At 48.6% G+C, this 14,789-nt stretch overlaps 1 protein-coding gene across 1 annotated transcript in view; it reads left to right on the forward strand.

Moving 5' to 3' along the window:
- Window positions 1-1,797: 1,797 nt before the first annotated feature.
- Window positions 1,798-14,789, forward strand: part of ACAP3 (ArfGAP with coiled-coil, ankyrin repeat and PH domains 3) — a 167,773-nt gene continuing 154,781 nt past the window's right edge. Inside the window, exon 1 of the mRNA XM_075060413.1 lies at window positions 1,798-2,071. Coding sequence (XP_074916514.1) covers window positions 2,025-2,071 — 47 coding nt within the window. The 5' untranslated portion in view covers window positions 1,798-2,024. The remainder of the gene's footprint in view (window positions 2,072-14,789) is intronic.

Here is a 14,789-nt window from a genome sequence, read left to right on the forward strand (position 1 = left end):
GTGACAATGACACAATCGGTACCGTTCGCTGCTTTGCTGTGTGAAAAAGGCCCCCCGTGCTTCTGCTGTCTGTGCTGCTTAACTGGGGGAGGATAAAGATTAAGCACACCCCATTTATTCCAGTTTATCCATGCCAGATTAAATTAACTTGATCTGTGAAAAGTGTCATCCATTCATATAGCCTCACGAGGCTGATTCTGCTCTCACGTTGGCTTTAGGCCTGTGTAATTCCATTGATGTCATTGGAGTTACTCCGGATTTACACCAGGATGGCTGAGAGCAGCATCAAATCCATAGAATTTTTTAAAGGAGAGACTAGAGTTAGTAATTCTGAACATCGTCCTGCTACCGTTGGCATCGGTAGTGCAGGAGTGGACCTCGTATACTGTACAGGCTCTGGCATATTTTATTGTGCAGATAAATAGTGGCAACTGTATAGGCAGACTGCTAGTTACACGTCCAGCTAGTCATTTAACCACCCAGCTATCAGGATTACATGAACTGAGGGGTGATTATTGCATGAGCAAGTCTGCAAACACATCCCCTTTTCAAAAGGCAACCACAGTTTTCTGAAAATCTGGCCTTGCTTATTTCGAACCAGGAAACAGAAACCGTGTGGGAAAGTTTGGGTGCGCAGAAAGACATGTCTTGAGCTTTCTCCTCAACCCCCCACCCCTCACTGTCCAGAAATAACAACAAATGCATTAAACATGCCCTAGCCATTCAATTTTCATTCCCCTGCGGCCTTTTGAGAAGAGAAGGAAAACGCTAACCTGCCATAAACATAAAGGAAAAGAGTCTGATCTCAGTTACGCTGGTGTAAATCAGGAGTAACTCCATGGACGTGAATTAACAAGGAGGTTGATTATTTGATATTGACATGGCAGCCATGTCCTGGTTCCCCGCTAGGGATCTATGGGCTGTTGTGTTTGAGGGCTGACAAGAGGGGAGGAAAGTGGGGACAATGGTACTGGGGTTTGGCGCTCAGGAGGTCCCACAAACGGTCTAACTGCTGTCTAAAGACAGTGAAATGGGAAGCAGTGGGGCTCCAGGAGCCCCACATTTCTCTGGAGGTGTCTGATTACAGCTTTCTCTGAAGCATGGGGTTCAGGCCACTACCCAAGACATTGGGCCGGTGGTGTCATCCATCGAGGCTGTGGACTGTAAACTTCTGGGAGTCCGCAGACTATGCCTAAGGGGGTCTACGAAAAGGCTGTCATTACCATAGAACAATAGTTTTGAACCTGGGGTGCACAGACTCCCAGGGGTCTGCAGACTATGCCTACAATTTCCAAAGGGGTCTGCATCTCCATTCGAAATTTTCTAGGGGGTCTGCAAATGAGAAAAGGTTGAGAACCACTGCACTGGGGCAGTTTTCTGGTGGTCCTGGACAGACAGTCAGTCCCTGGCTGGATGACTTTGCCGACTCTAAGAAGCCAACTGGCATAGGAGCATCGGGGGGGAGAGAGATGCGATCAAGAGGTGAGACCAGGGCACAGCGCTCCCATGGGCTCAGCGTGCTGTAGGATGTGGGTGGTGGGAGTGATGCGGAGGTAGGGTTGCCAGCCCTCCAGGATTGTCCTGGAGTCTCCAGGAAGGAAAGATTCATCTTTAAGTAAAGATTATATCATGTGATGAAACCTCCAGGAACACGTCCAACCAAAACTGGCGACCCTGAGCGGAGGCTGGGGGAGGAAGGAGCCCGCTTGCAGCTCGCAGCTGAGCAGTTTGGCGACGCTCCCTGAACAGTGACAGGCCAGCAGGGCTGGAGCTGCCTAGCTCCCTCCTTCCACAGCCAGTGACAGGCGAGCCCAGAGAAAGGAGCCTGCATGTGCCTGTTCGTGGCTCCACTCAGCCACTGGACTGCAGCGGAGGGGAGGAAACCGGGGGCCCCTGCCGTGCAGGGGGAAGGAAGCCAGGGGGAGCAGCGGCTGGAAGAGTGGATCCAGTTTGTTGGGGGGGTCGTTTTTCCTTGTGGGAGATGAACTTTCTCAATTAAAAGTGCCCGGAGCTGAGCTGTGAAAATGACGGTGGAATTTGAGGAGTGCATCAAGGATTCACCCCGGTTCCGGTAAGGGATCACCTCCCTCTCCCCTGTGTGTGTCTGTGTGTGTATGGGGGAGAAGGTGATGGATGGAGGGGAGAGGAGCAGCCCTCGACCCTGCTGGGATCCATCTCCAGCCGCTAGGTGCATGCAGATGCCAGGCACACACATGCCGCCCCACCTGGCCAAGCCATCATGGAAGGGCAGAAATGAGAGATGGGAAAAGAACCCATTGGATCATCCATAGAACCTCCAGCAGAAATGCTGCAAAGAGGATGCGGGGGGGGGGGGGGAATAGGGTCCTGTCATTCATAGTCCCTGATTTCCACCCTGATAAGGACCGTGTGTTTCCCTCGGACTGCATCCTGCCTTGGCACAGCCCCTGCAAATGAGCAGCCAGCAGAGGAGACGGGGGATGAGGCCGCGAAGCTCCACTCTTTCTAATCGCATTAGGGGGAGAGGGGGTGAAAGTAGCCTGTGTAATCCGGGAAGGGTGTGCGCGCCTGGGTATCTGCACATGGACAGGGAGAAAGGGCAAGATTTGAGCACGAGGTAGATTGTTGGCTTTATTGTCAGGATGGTGCCTTCTGGGTTAGATCATGGGAGGCTGGGGCCAGAGGTGCCGGAACAATTGTTCTAGTTGGGGGTTGTCAACCTTGGATATAATGGAAACCACTTCAAACCAGGGGTTGCAGCTGCACCTCCAGCACCCCTACTTCCAGTGCCTCTGGCTGGGGGCTGTAGATGAGAAAGCCCTAAGGGATGCAGGGATGCCAGCGTGCCTCGGGACCAGGGTCCCCTCTGCATGTCCTGCAGATGGGTATGCATCAGTGTCAGCTGCATTGTGATCAAAGGCAAGGCAAGGCTCTGATTCCTTGTGGCTAGATGTTGCCTTGTGATCATCCACCCGCCAATGATACAGACAAGTTCTGTGATTGACCATAGGCTAAATCCAGGCAGAGAGACCCTAACAGAGGCTGGACTGAAGTCTCGGGCAATGGAAATCCAGTTTTGTCAGACAAAGAACCGCTCACATGGTTAGCCTTGTAACTCCAATGGGAGGGAATTAAGCAGAGTTCAGAACCAAAACCAAAAACATTTCCATTCATTTTTTTCTTAATGATTTTTTGTTTTTACTGTCAAGGTCATCTGCTCTGTGTGTGTGAGAGAGAGAAGGGGGTGGGAGGTTACAAAGAGAAGGCTCATAACGGATTCAATTATTATAACCCTATTCCGGGCTTTGATCCAGACAGTTCACAATTTATATATGATTCTGTCAATCAAAAGAAAAAAAGAAGAAGTCAGCCCTTCTCCCCAAGGTTCTGGAAGGACGTGAAAGTAAGCGGCAGTATTTATACTAACCGAATCCAAACGAATGATCTGCAATAGGGAGCCCCATTTAATCAGGCAATGGCTGGGCTGATGGATGAGATTTTTCAATTAGTTATGAGCTTTGCCCCCAGGTCTCGGTGATAAATGGCCAAATGCTATTGGCGTGGCAGGTTTAGGCTCTGAATTACATGGCAATGATTTTTGTTCTGTACATTCTGCCTTGTTCATTTTGCTTCCCAGGGCTGTTAAAAATCTTCAGCTCCCTCCTGTATGTATCATTCGAAGAAAGGCTCCCAGCCGCAGCTGGTGTAACCTGGTGTCAGCGGAGCAATGCAGATGTATCTCTGCTGAGGATCTATCCCAAAGACATGGAATGATTTTCTATACTATCAAATTCATTCCCTTTGGGGATTTTTACACGGAATCCCAGGCTCTCAAAACAAAAGACTGTATCCTAGTTCTACTGTAATTAAATCGGGCTATTGTACAAATGCAAGAAGGTGGGGAAAGGATTCCAGGGATCCCTATGGCACCAGAGGCTTGCCATCCTGGATAGATGCTGCAAGAGAAAGATCAGACCCTCCAACCCTTCTGCTGCTTCTCATACTGTACTTCAGTGCTGACAGAAGCCAGAAAAGACAATAGACGGCAAAAATGGGGTGGGTGGGACGCTAGTGCAGAAATAAGCCTGCAAATAGCAAGGTTCTCAAGGAGTTAGGCTGGACAGTCACTGTGGTTGAGTCTCAGTTATCCCGTTTGGCAAGGGCTTTTTGTTTATTTAAATGAGTGTTTCCCTTTAAATGTATTAAAAAAAAAACCCACCCCAGTGGAATGTGCGATTCATTAGAGTGGCTGCAATAGCCCATTGGTGTGGAGGCTCAGAATGTCTGTGTTTGTGTGTGTAAATGTATATAGGGGTGTGTGTGTGTGTGAATTTCCCTGTGTCTGTGGTGTGCTTGTGTTCAAGGGGTTTACAAAGCGGTTTCCCCCCACTCCCCACCATACAGTTTAAATGTAGCTGAGAGTTTGGGCCCTGTTGTTGGTTGTTCCAAACCCTGTACTAACATGCTATGTCAGGTCATACAGTGTAATAGTCTGAGCCAATGTAAGATGACGGGGCAGCGCTGTTCCCTCCCCCGCTTTGCATTTGACTCTCAGGAGTTTTTCCAGCAGCTAGAAGTGCAGAAAGGTTTTGCAGAGTGCGTGGGAGACTCATTTTTCACACCTGAACGTACCTACCCTCAATCAACCAACCCCAGCAGACTCCCCACCCCTGGTCAGATCCCATTGTGCTGCAGAGCCTGCGAACTCTTCCGTGGCATCTTTCCAGGGCAGTGACTTCATGGCCCAGATGTCTTGTTCCACATGGCAGTGACCCTTTCCAGTGTGACGTCAAGCTTGATTGATGTGTTTATTTATTTATTTAGCATGTAGCGTGCGTGGGCTGTCGGCCAGGTTTCTTAGTATGCAGGCAGCATCCTTGCTGCCTGCTCTCCTCTGTCTGAAAACAAAATGGCTCTCAGAATATCCTTTATCAAGAGCCAGTGGTTTAAGCATGGAATTACGAAGTCTTTTCCCACAGGGCTGGACACAGTCTGCTTGCTGCAGTGAGAGGGTAAGAGAGAGATGGTCGGAGAGGGAAGGGAGCTGTAGGAGTTCCAGAAGGGAATAACTGATGGATGTAAACTTCTAGTCACCCTCAGTAAATCAAAAGGACAGTGACATACTCAAGCTTGGGGTAAAAAGAAACAAACCCTCTCCAAACCCAGTTAGGGTTTATACTATAGTCCCTGCTTGACACTTTTCCTCCTCCTTCCATCTATCTAACCAGGTCCTTAGATTACTAGTATGTGTTATTTGTATTACGATAGTGCCCAATGGGGATCAGGGCCCCATTATGCTAGACACTTCACCAACACATCCTAAGAAACAGCTCCTGTGCCAAAGAACTTACAGTCCAAAAAGACAAGGGATGGGCAAAAACTAAGTGTATTATTCCCATTTTACAGAGAGGGAAACAGAGATTAAGTGACTTGCCCAAGGCCACACGGGGGCTTTGTGACAGAGAGAGGAATTTAACACAGATTTCCTGTCTCCTACTCCAATGTCTGAACCAAACGACCATCATTCTGTTCCTACTGGACACCATCACCACAGTATCTGAGTGTTAACCCCATAAGCACTTTTCTGCTCCCTAGTTCTGCTAACAATTGCACTGTATTTTATAACTGGTTTATGGCCCTCAACACTGATCTCTAAATCACCGCAAATCTTTTTCACGGTCATACATGAGGGGAAGAAACAACAGCTGCTTGGAAGATCTATGTCTGCGGAACAGACCCTCATCATGAGGCAGCCGATAATAAGGCTTCTAACAATACACTACTTCTAGCCTCCTTCGGCAATCAAATCCAATTATACTTCACAATGCTCCACACCACCAATTCAATGCAACATTCGTCCGGCACCTCGTGCTTGATAGGGACCATCTGCTCGGAGGAAAATCCTTTTTTTTTTTTTTTTTTTTTGCTGTTTTTTCCCCACTTACATCTGTACAGATCTATAGATTGGTAGGTAAACCTTGTTCCTGTTATGCATCTTGTGGAGACATGCACAGTCTCAAGTTCCAGTAAACAAACATAATTACCTCGAAAGACCAGTTTTTAGTGCATTTGCATGCAATCCCCAATAGATACTAATGCTTTCATCTATCTGGCATGCAGAGCCTTTTATTGCTTAACTAATGTCGTAGCCTGTGAAATACAGGAGGAGATTTCTGGCTCGTTACTGTCAATAATGTAACCTCAAGAGGAAATGGGGCTCAGGTTGAGATTATATGAACAGAGGCCCCATTATCGCCCTCATCCATGCAGGTTTATAAACTAACCATCTCAGACCAGTTCTGTCCTTGCTGTGATTCAGGGGGTTCACATCTCGGGGCAGATCTGGCCACTTTTTTAGGATTGATATCCACAGATCTATTGCCAAATCTTGAGACTCATACCAAGTCTTTATTCAGTCCTTGCTGAGGCAAGACTCCCTCTGGAGTATTAAGGGCCAGATTCTGCCACTCTTACTCATGCTGAGTAGTACTTTACTCTGGGAGCAATCCCATCGAGGTCAATGGGGCTACTTGATGAGCCAGGTGCTACTCAGTGTGAATAAAAGTGTCAAAGTATGGCCTTAATTTTAGGAGGCCCAGAGAAGAAACAAGGGGCAGGATCGCTCCTTCCTGGGGCAAAAACCCATGAGGGGTCAGGGAAGGAGAGAACCACAAGGCATCTAAGGCTCCCCGATGGAGTTTCCCTGTAGTTTCTAGCCACGGGGTCAGGGTTTGTCCCTTGTAGACTAGGCTGTGGCACTGTGAGAATCTGCTGGAGGTGTCGTGCTTCCTCAGCAGCTCTGGACATTGGGTGCTCACACGGTACACACTGGAGTCCTGTTGACAAGTAATTCCTCTGCCTACAGTTATCCCAGAGACCCCCTAAAAAGGGAATCTCACCCCCAGAGAACAGACAATCTCCCTCGGCCCCGGCCACCCACTCCTCCCCAAACCCACCCAATCCCTGGACCAGCACTGGGGAGAAAGGGAAAACAAATTCCATGAAGGCAGCAGTGCTCTCTTTCGGGACAGGATACACGAGACCCACACGCCATGCCATGCACACAGATCTGAGAAACGCCATTCCCCACCTCCCTGAAGCTTTGCAAGCCCTTGGCAGGCTTTGCAGGTGTGGCTCCTAAACTATCGCATTCCCCAGAGTAGCGCTGTCGTCAGGCAGTGGGACTGGAGCACAGGCTAAAGTGTTTCCTTTGGCGGTATACAGCTACGGCTGGGTGTTATTGCTGATCCCTTTAGAAAAAAGGACTCAGCCATCTCTCTCCAACTCCATGCAAATGCAGGAGAAACACCACCCTTATTGCAAAAAGTACCTAATAGGTTGTTACAAACAAAGGAGAGTTAAAATCAATCAGTCAAAAGCTGCTGTCAGATATTTCAGTCTTGGGCAAGTGCACTGATCATTTTCAGCTCCCGCTGGAACAAGCTATTTCAGATTAATGGCTGGGTCTTTTTGTACCCAGAGTACACTGGTTTAAACTGCACTTACACTGATCTCACTTATTGTTGTAATTTACTAAATTAAACCAGTTTTGAGTAAGTGGGATAAGTGTAGTTTAAATCGATTTACGTGTGCCCAGGTTAGGAGTTTGCTCTGGTATAAACAGTGCAGCCATTTAACTCAAGATAGGATTTTTACCCGGTTTAGTTAAACCATCACAAAAACCTGCATGGATGCTCTTATTTCAGTTTAAACTAGGTTTATTCAGGATCAGTTTAAATTGACTTAGTTTAAATTGAGTCATTGAAACCAAAATAAGAATGGCTACAAAGCGGGTTTGATACCTGCTTAACTAAAGCAGTTCAAATGTCCGTGTAGACAAGACCTGCATTGACTTGAAATTAATTGAGTTAGACCAGCACAAGGTTTCATATACAGACCAGCCCCTCCGATTGCGCAACGACCTCATGCTTGCAAAGAGATCCAACCGCACAGAGCTCAATGCAGCATCGTGGCATAATTTGTAAAGTTTTCGTTATTGGCTGGCTTATGCGCAGGAAGGAGGAGATTTCATCCCACAAGCAGCATGAGGCTATCTAAACTCCTCTCTTTTTCACCTGTCTGACACTGCATTTCTAAAGCAGTGATCCCCTTAGCATGTAAATGGACAAAAGGGAAGCCAAAGTCCAAGCCTATGGCTGCTGCTGCAAGTGCTGAACTCCCAGCAGAAATGATTAAAATCTAAAATATCACAATGTCAGCTACAGAAATTCTCTTTCCTCCCAACTTTCAGGAGACTTGACTTTCCCCCCATCAGGCCAGAAAACTTATGTAAATAGCATGGCCAATTAGTCAATATATGTCTGTTGGACCAAATTCCAGAGTCAACAGCCTTCCTTGGAGAGCAACACGCATTTCAAAGCCAGGGATTGTAACTTCAGTGCCCAGGTGATCTCAACTGCTGGGCTAAAGGTATAGAGAGGTGGCTCTCTGGTAGCCAAACCATGAACCCAAACCATATAGCGTAAAGCCAGCACTTTGAAACTTCATTACTAAAATAGCTGGGGCCTGGGCAGAGTGCACCCCCTCTGGGAAGCCCTGCTAAGGAGGCGGGGCAGTGGCAACCCACACTAGGTGAGGTTTCCACACCATCTTTGGTGTTGATGGTGTCGTGGAGGACAAAAGTACTCTACAGCCTCAAGCAATCACTGCAAACCTTTGAGAGACACCTTCCAAGGCAACGAGCTTTGCAGCACATCTGGAGCAATGCTGCATCTGTACCTTGTGTTCTCGCGTTGATGCCTGGGCAGGACTCTCGTTCCCCTAATGAGAGTTGTGTATGTGCATGGAGAGTCTGCAGTGACTGCTTCAGGATCTGAAGTACTTTTGCCATGTAAGAGAAAATCCTGGGCTTTAGGCAGCCAGCCCTGACATCTAGGTATGTATCAATGCTTGTTACTGTATCTATATGTTGTAGGTTATGGGATAGATTCTGCCCCCAAATACATACACCTATTTCTTAACAAGTTCAGTGAGCATGCCAGGCATACAGAATTTGGCCCTACGTAGGTATGAGATGAAGGGTTGTCCAGTGCTTAGGGCACGAATCTGGGACTTGGGAGAACCCTGCCCCAGCACCAGCTTCCTGTGTGACCATGGGGAACTCACAGAACCTCTCTGTGCCTCAGTTTCCCCTCTGTACATTGGGGATATTAGCACTGCCCTGCCCCACAGGGGGATTGTGCAGATAAATACATTAAAGATTGTTATGGACTCAGATACTATGGAACTGTATAAGTACCATAGATAGCATGTACGCTTGATGTTTCCAGGGGGTTAGTTGAAGCCCCAGGGTGATAACTCCTGTGGATTGGGGCTCTGACTGTTGCACCTTGGAGGCGCAGTCCAGGAACCTCATGACTCGCAACCTTAGAGAGAGAGTTTTTCTAGGAAATCTTTTACAGAGGAGTCAGAATCAGAGACGAACCTGGGTCATAAAATTCAGGCCTGTATCTGGCCTTTACCAGTGTTTTTTTGGGGCCTGGGGAATCTGGATCCAGCATTCATTTTTGGGTCCAGTTCTAGTCAAAATGGTGTATTTTTCCTCCCCTTGCCACCTGCTAGGGCGGCCACAATGTTCGTGCTGGTCATGTGATCCGTGGAACGTAAATGTAACATCACCACTCTCAGGGGTTCCTCTCCAAGGGAGGCTGATTCGCTGCTCAGCTCTTCCCATGGCAGGTGAATTGTATTCACAATAGATCGTACTGGGACTCTGGTGTGGATGCAGTCAAGTGGTCCCCACCTCCCTTGGGCTGCCATAGAAGGTGGCACGTGGCAGGTAGCATTAGTCTCTGCTGAGGTTCACTATCCTCAGAGCTGCCATTTGCATCTGCAGTGCACTGGAAAAGCAAAGGCCTTCAGTCTATATTATCATTTGGCCCTATAAATGGAGATTCATCCCGAGTGTTCTGTACGCTGTTCCCTGTGTATGTCCCTGAAATGTTAAGTGCCCAAACATGCTAGACGCAAGGGTTTGGGACTTGTATAACCTAAGAACCCCATGATCCATCCCAACACTCCAGATCCACATGGGGAGCTTCTTTCCCAGTTCCTGAGATTAAACTCCCTAGGCCTGGGAACAGGGCATTTGCAATACAAAGACTTTAACTACGAAACTCACTGCTTTTCTCAGGAGCCTGGGACTGTGGGTTTAATGGTGCCTGCGTACCACACCATTAATTGTGGTATTTCCTAACTTTGGAACATTTGACTTTGCAGTCTTAATTATATTCTTTTAATGTACATGTTTGTGGGCAATAGGACATACGCTGATGGAGACATCAGCTAGGTTTGAAGTGTGAACTGGACTTAATTCGAGGGTGTTACCTTCTGGATCAGCTTGTTAGCTGGAGCTGGGTGGTTTTGTTTTTAGGAGCTGTCTCTCTCAGTTATATCTTTCTGTGGGTTGGGATGTACATGGTGAATTTAAATTGATCTCTTGGGCTATGTAGCAAGCAAAGACAAAGTTTCTCGTGTCAGGGATATTCTTCTCTCCTTAGTTTTCCCTGGAACCAAGTCCCACCAGATGGTGTGATGTACGTGCAAGGAGGGAGCCGCACAGTTTGAATGATTTCACAGGAGGAGGTTTTATAAAGCACAAGCTTTGGCTATTGCATGCTGAGGGTGTGAGGCAGAGTTGCTTTCCCAGAAAGCCAGAGACTGACAGAGCTGGGAACTGTCACCTTTGTTTTATGGGATGGCCAAAAGACACAGAGCAAGCAAAGATCAGGATGGGGGCTAGTCTGCAAGTAGCCAGTTTCCTAACTGCAACAAAGAAACATAAGTAGGTTGCAAGTTTGAAGATGGCGGTTGCTAAAAGGAAGGAAAAAAAAAAAGTAAAACCCAGAGCTGATGAAGTTAATCAGAGCCAACTGGTGATGAGTTTGGGAGACTCTGAAGTTAACTTATCTCTGCTATTGAAACCACATGGGTTTCAGTGATCTCTCTTTAGACGCTGCTTCATGGCTTGATAATTACACTTTACACATTATCCTGGCACCACGCAAGGGCTCTGAGTTCCAGTCTTCGCCCCTCAAAGGACTGCAGAAAGCCAAGAGTGTACAGAGAGCAACCGTTCAATGAAACTTCATTTTGCAGAATATCATTCATGCGTAGCTTGGGCTCATTCCTGCTCTCACTGAAATCAGAGCCTCTTTGTAGCCCAATAGGCTTCACGGGGTTAAATAATACTGCAGATCTGACGCTGCTGTCAGACACACCAGCGTAACGCTGGAATAATTCCCTTGAAGCTAGTAGAGGTCCAGAGGCTGATTCCAGCTAGTGGTTCCAGTAACGTAGCGGCCATTAAGTTGGTCACTTTACACAGTTCAGTGCTGTTGGCAGGACAGTTTGGGTTTGCAGAATCATCGCAGGGCAGAGAACCGAAGCACTGCCTCCTCTGCGTGAGCACCGAGCACAGCTCCCAGCAGGGGGATGGCAAAACTTCACAGGGGCTGCTGTTTGGATCTATGGGGTTAGTGCTGTTCGGTGAAGCACCAACAGCCTAGGCCACGTTCTAGGGTGAGCCACACAAGCAACAAGTTGAGGTGACCCCGTCTCTTCACCTTGGAAAGCAGATTAAAAGCACTGGAGCTGTAACGAGGCTGCAGATGCTGGAGCTCAAGGTGGGTGTTAATGGGGTAGCTGGTGAACCCAAAGGAGGGACAGGACACGCGGGCTGGGTTGTTGGGGATGCAGGGACAGCATCAAGGATGAGAGGTGTCATCAGAGCTACAAGCTGAACATTGGGTCCCGGCGCCGTGGACTTTATTAAACACACAGCCCAATCGCTGCTTGCTGCAGCATGACCGGCCTCCCCTGCTCTCAAGAGGTGGCATAGCAAAGGGGGAGGGGGAGTGTTACAAGGCCAGGACAGTGGACCTGTGCAGGGGCAGTATCTGTCCATGCCCTGCCTGGCTCTCTAGCCGATGCTAGCTCTCCGTCTTCTACACCCTCGGCTTCACCCATTTTCCTTAATAATAAATAATATCTGTCTCTCCTTTTCCTTCACATGCGCCTGCTCCCCCAAACCAATGAAAAGGGAGTGACAATTTTCTGGAGCCCTGAAGTTTTACTAAAAAGTTCCTGTCGCTTTAAACGCTGGTTTTGCAACGCTATGAAATTTCAGCTGTTGAATTCTTTTTATGAAGAAGGGAGGCTGGCGGAACCATCGGTTTTCTCGTTCCCAGGCGCTGCCTGTGCTTAGACCTCCAGGCTGCAGCTGCTTTTGTGGGTCTGAAATGTGATTATTCTGTGGCTGGGTGGGTAATGTTAAGGGGCTGGTTATTGGAGACAAAGAAACAAGGCCTCGGAAACTTCAATGAGCTCCAAGAGGAGAAAAAGCAACAAGAGTGTGTTTCAGGGAGAGGCAGGGAGCCCTTAAAGAAGCCCAGGGTGCTTGATTCCTTGCTGTTTTTCGCTGCATCTATGGTGCTATATTCAGAGTCTGATTGTCATCAGCCCTGTCACGGAGCGGTTTGTTGCATACTCAGCGGCGGTTGGTTCTTGGTGCGGTTAATGTGGTTTCCCTGGTGTCTGAGGTTGGGTTCCTCTCTTTGCAAGGCTTGTTTGAAATAGGGGGAGAGTGGGAGGGGTGCTCTTGCTAGACTCCAGTGGTCAAATCCAGCGTCTGCTACCACATTCTAGCTCGCTCACTGCAGTAGAGTTGCCCTGGAGTAACAGAGAGCAGAATTTGGTCCTTTACACCCAAAGTGATCTGCAATTCCCAACTTTAGGGAGGTCATAAATCACCACCAATGTAGTGGACAGAGGCCTTGGCTTGCCAGCTCCCTTCACCCACCATGGAGCAGTGCAGCGTCTGCTCTGCTGAAGACTGTGTAGCTTGCCTGGTTCCAAACGGGTCTCTCCATTGCACGTCCGGGAGTTGGAGTGGCAAAGCTCCATGGCAGGTGAGGTCATGTGTGACTGATTGGGCAGCTGTAGCACATCAGGACCGAGCACAGAGAGCTGGATTGCAACCCTTAGCCGCAGCCCTTAGCCAAGATGCACCCCTCCAGGGCAAGCTGCAGTAGCTAAAGGGGCAATGCAGGCTGCCTCCCTCTCTGGGGGCCACACAGGGGTGTGCCTTCACCTCTGGTCCCTTTCTGGTGATTTTGGGGGCACATGAATGGAGAGAACAAAGGTAGTGATGGCCCCTGAGGTCTACAAGGAGGGTGGGGGCAGGTTCCCTTTTCCTCAATGCATCTCATCCAAACAGAGGGCTGGAGGGGCCCTAGGTCCAGACTGAGCTGTCCACAACAGCAGCTACCCCACCCGTCACAAACCAGTGAGGGGAAAGCACCTGGGTAGATGCTGCACCCAAAGTGAGCTGCTCCGGAGAGGAAATCACAGCGGCTCTTCCTGTCCGGACTAAGGAGAAGAGGGGCGTGAATGCCGCTGTCCCTGTGCTCCCAATGGTGGGCTCAGCATGTGGTCTGTTACAGGGTCACACACCCGTTGGCTTCCACTCTCTGTAGTTTTTACATGAGCTGAGAATTGAAGTGAAAGTGGATCTGGCCCCAAGCCGCCATGACCGTGCCTCTGAGCAGGTGGCTGCCAGGGCAGAGAATAGGTGAAACAGCAGGACTTCAGAGTGGTAACCTCCCCACGCTCCTGCAAGAACCGATTGCTCCTCTGAGCCGCTGTCCCTGAAAGGAGGCAGGATCATTGTTCCTACCCAGACCTCCTGGCAAAATGTTCCCTTCTGCTGGCGTAGCAAGTTCTGACTTACAGGGGAGCTTGTGTTTGATGTAAAGCTGCCAAGTCCCCTTTTCATCTTTTTCCCAGTTGTCTCCTCTAGCCTCCTATTTCATGCTGGAAGGAAGAGGTTTCGAGTTGTTTTTAGTGCAGGGAGAAGGACCTGGGGATAATAATTGAAAGGGGCTGTGCTGTAGGGAGTTCCATTGGAAACTGGATGACATGGGCTCATGCAGCCGGTTTCTGTATCCCAGGAACCACAACTACAACCCACACCCTTGTTGACAGTCTCAGCAGAAGGCCCACACGGCATGGAGTGTCAGCTCCAGAGGTGGGTCAGCTCCGCTCCAATCTGAGCCTCAGAGGGTTATCTCATCCCTACTTCCTGCCATGACCCTCAAGTCCAAGCCAGAACTTGGGAAAGTTTGAGTTTTGACACCAGACAACACAGAATGTTAACCAGCCAGAGAGAACAAGAGGGTGTGTCACTTGAATCCTGCCTCATAACTGCAAGAGATGCTAGCTGGGAAAGTGTACTCTGCTACTGTGTCTAATCTGGGGGTAAGTAGGGACCTGTGACTGTCAGTCTGGCACATTTAACCAGCACTTAATTTACTGGTGGGGAGGAGGCTGGAAGAGAACCATACCCATACACCCGCCTCTCGGACCACCCCCCCAAATCACTCTAGTATAGTTAATGGATGGTGTGTCGAATGAGAGCATGAAACCACTAAGAGGCAAAGTTGGGATAATACAGTATATTTATTACAATGGATTAAAAGGAGTGATGTCAGAATTCATGGGTGGCCCCATCCCAGAGTGAAATGCTCATTCATTTCCCCAATAAGCATCGAGAGACACAGTCTAAACAGATTATATAAATATCAGAGTGAGAAAATCCCCTCCCAGCATACACACAGTCTGCTGCATTGTACTCGTGCACGACTTGCTAGTTTCTAATAAAAAGTATGGTAATTATCACTCATGGAAACAGCATGTGCTTATGTGCACTCCCAGCTCTCTGTGTGCACGCATAGAGGAGAGTGGTTCTTCTAGCTGTGCGTGTAGTTTCTGAAAACAAAGACAAGACAGCT

Source organism: Chelonoidis abingdonii, chromosome 23 (assembly GCF_003597395.2).
Source record: "Chelonoidis abingdonii isolate Lonesome George chromosome 23, CheloAbing_2.0, whole genome shotgun sequence".
NCBI classification, from domain to species: Eukaryota; Metazoa; Chordata; order Testudines; family Testudinidae; genus Chelonoidis; species Chelonoidis abingdonii.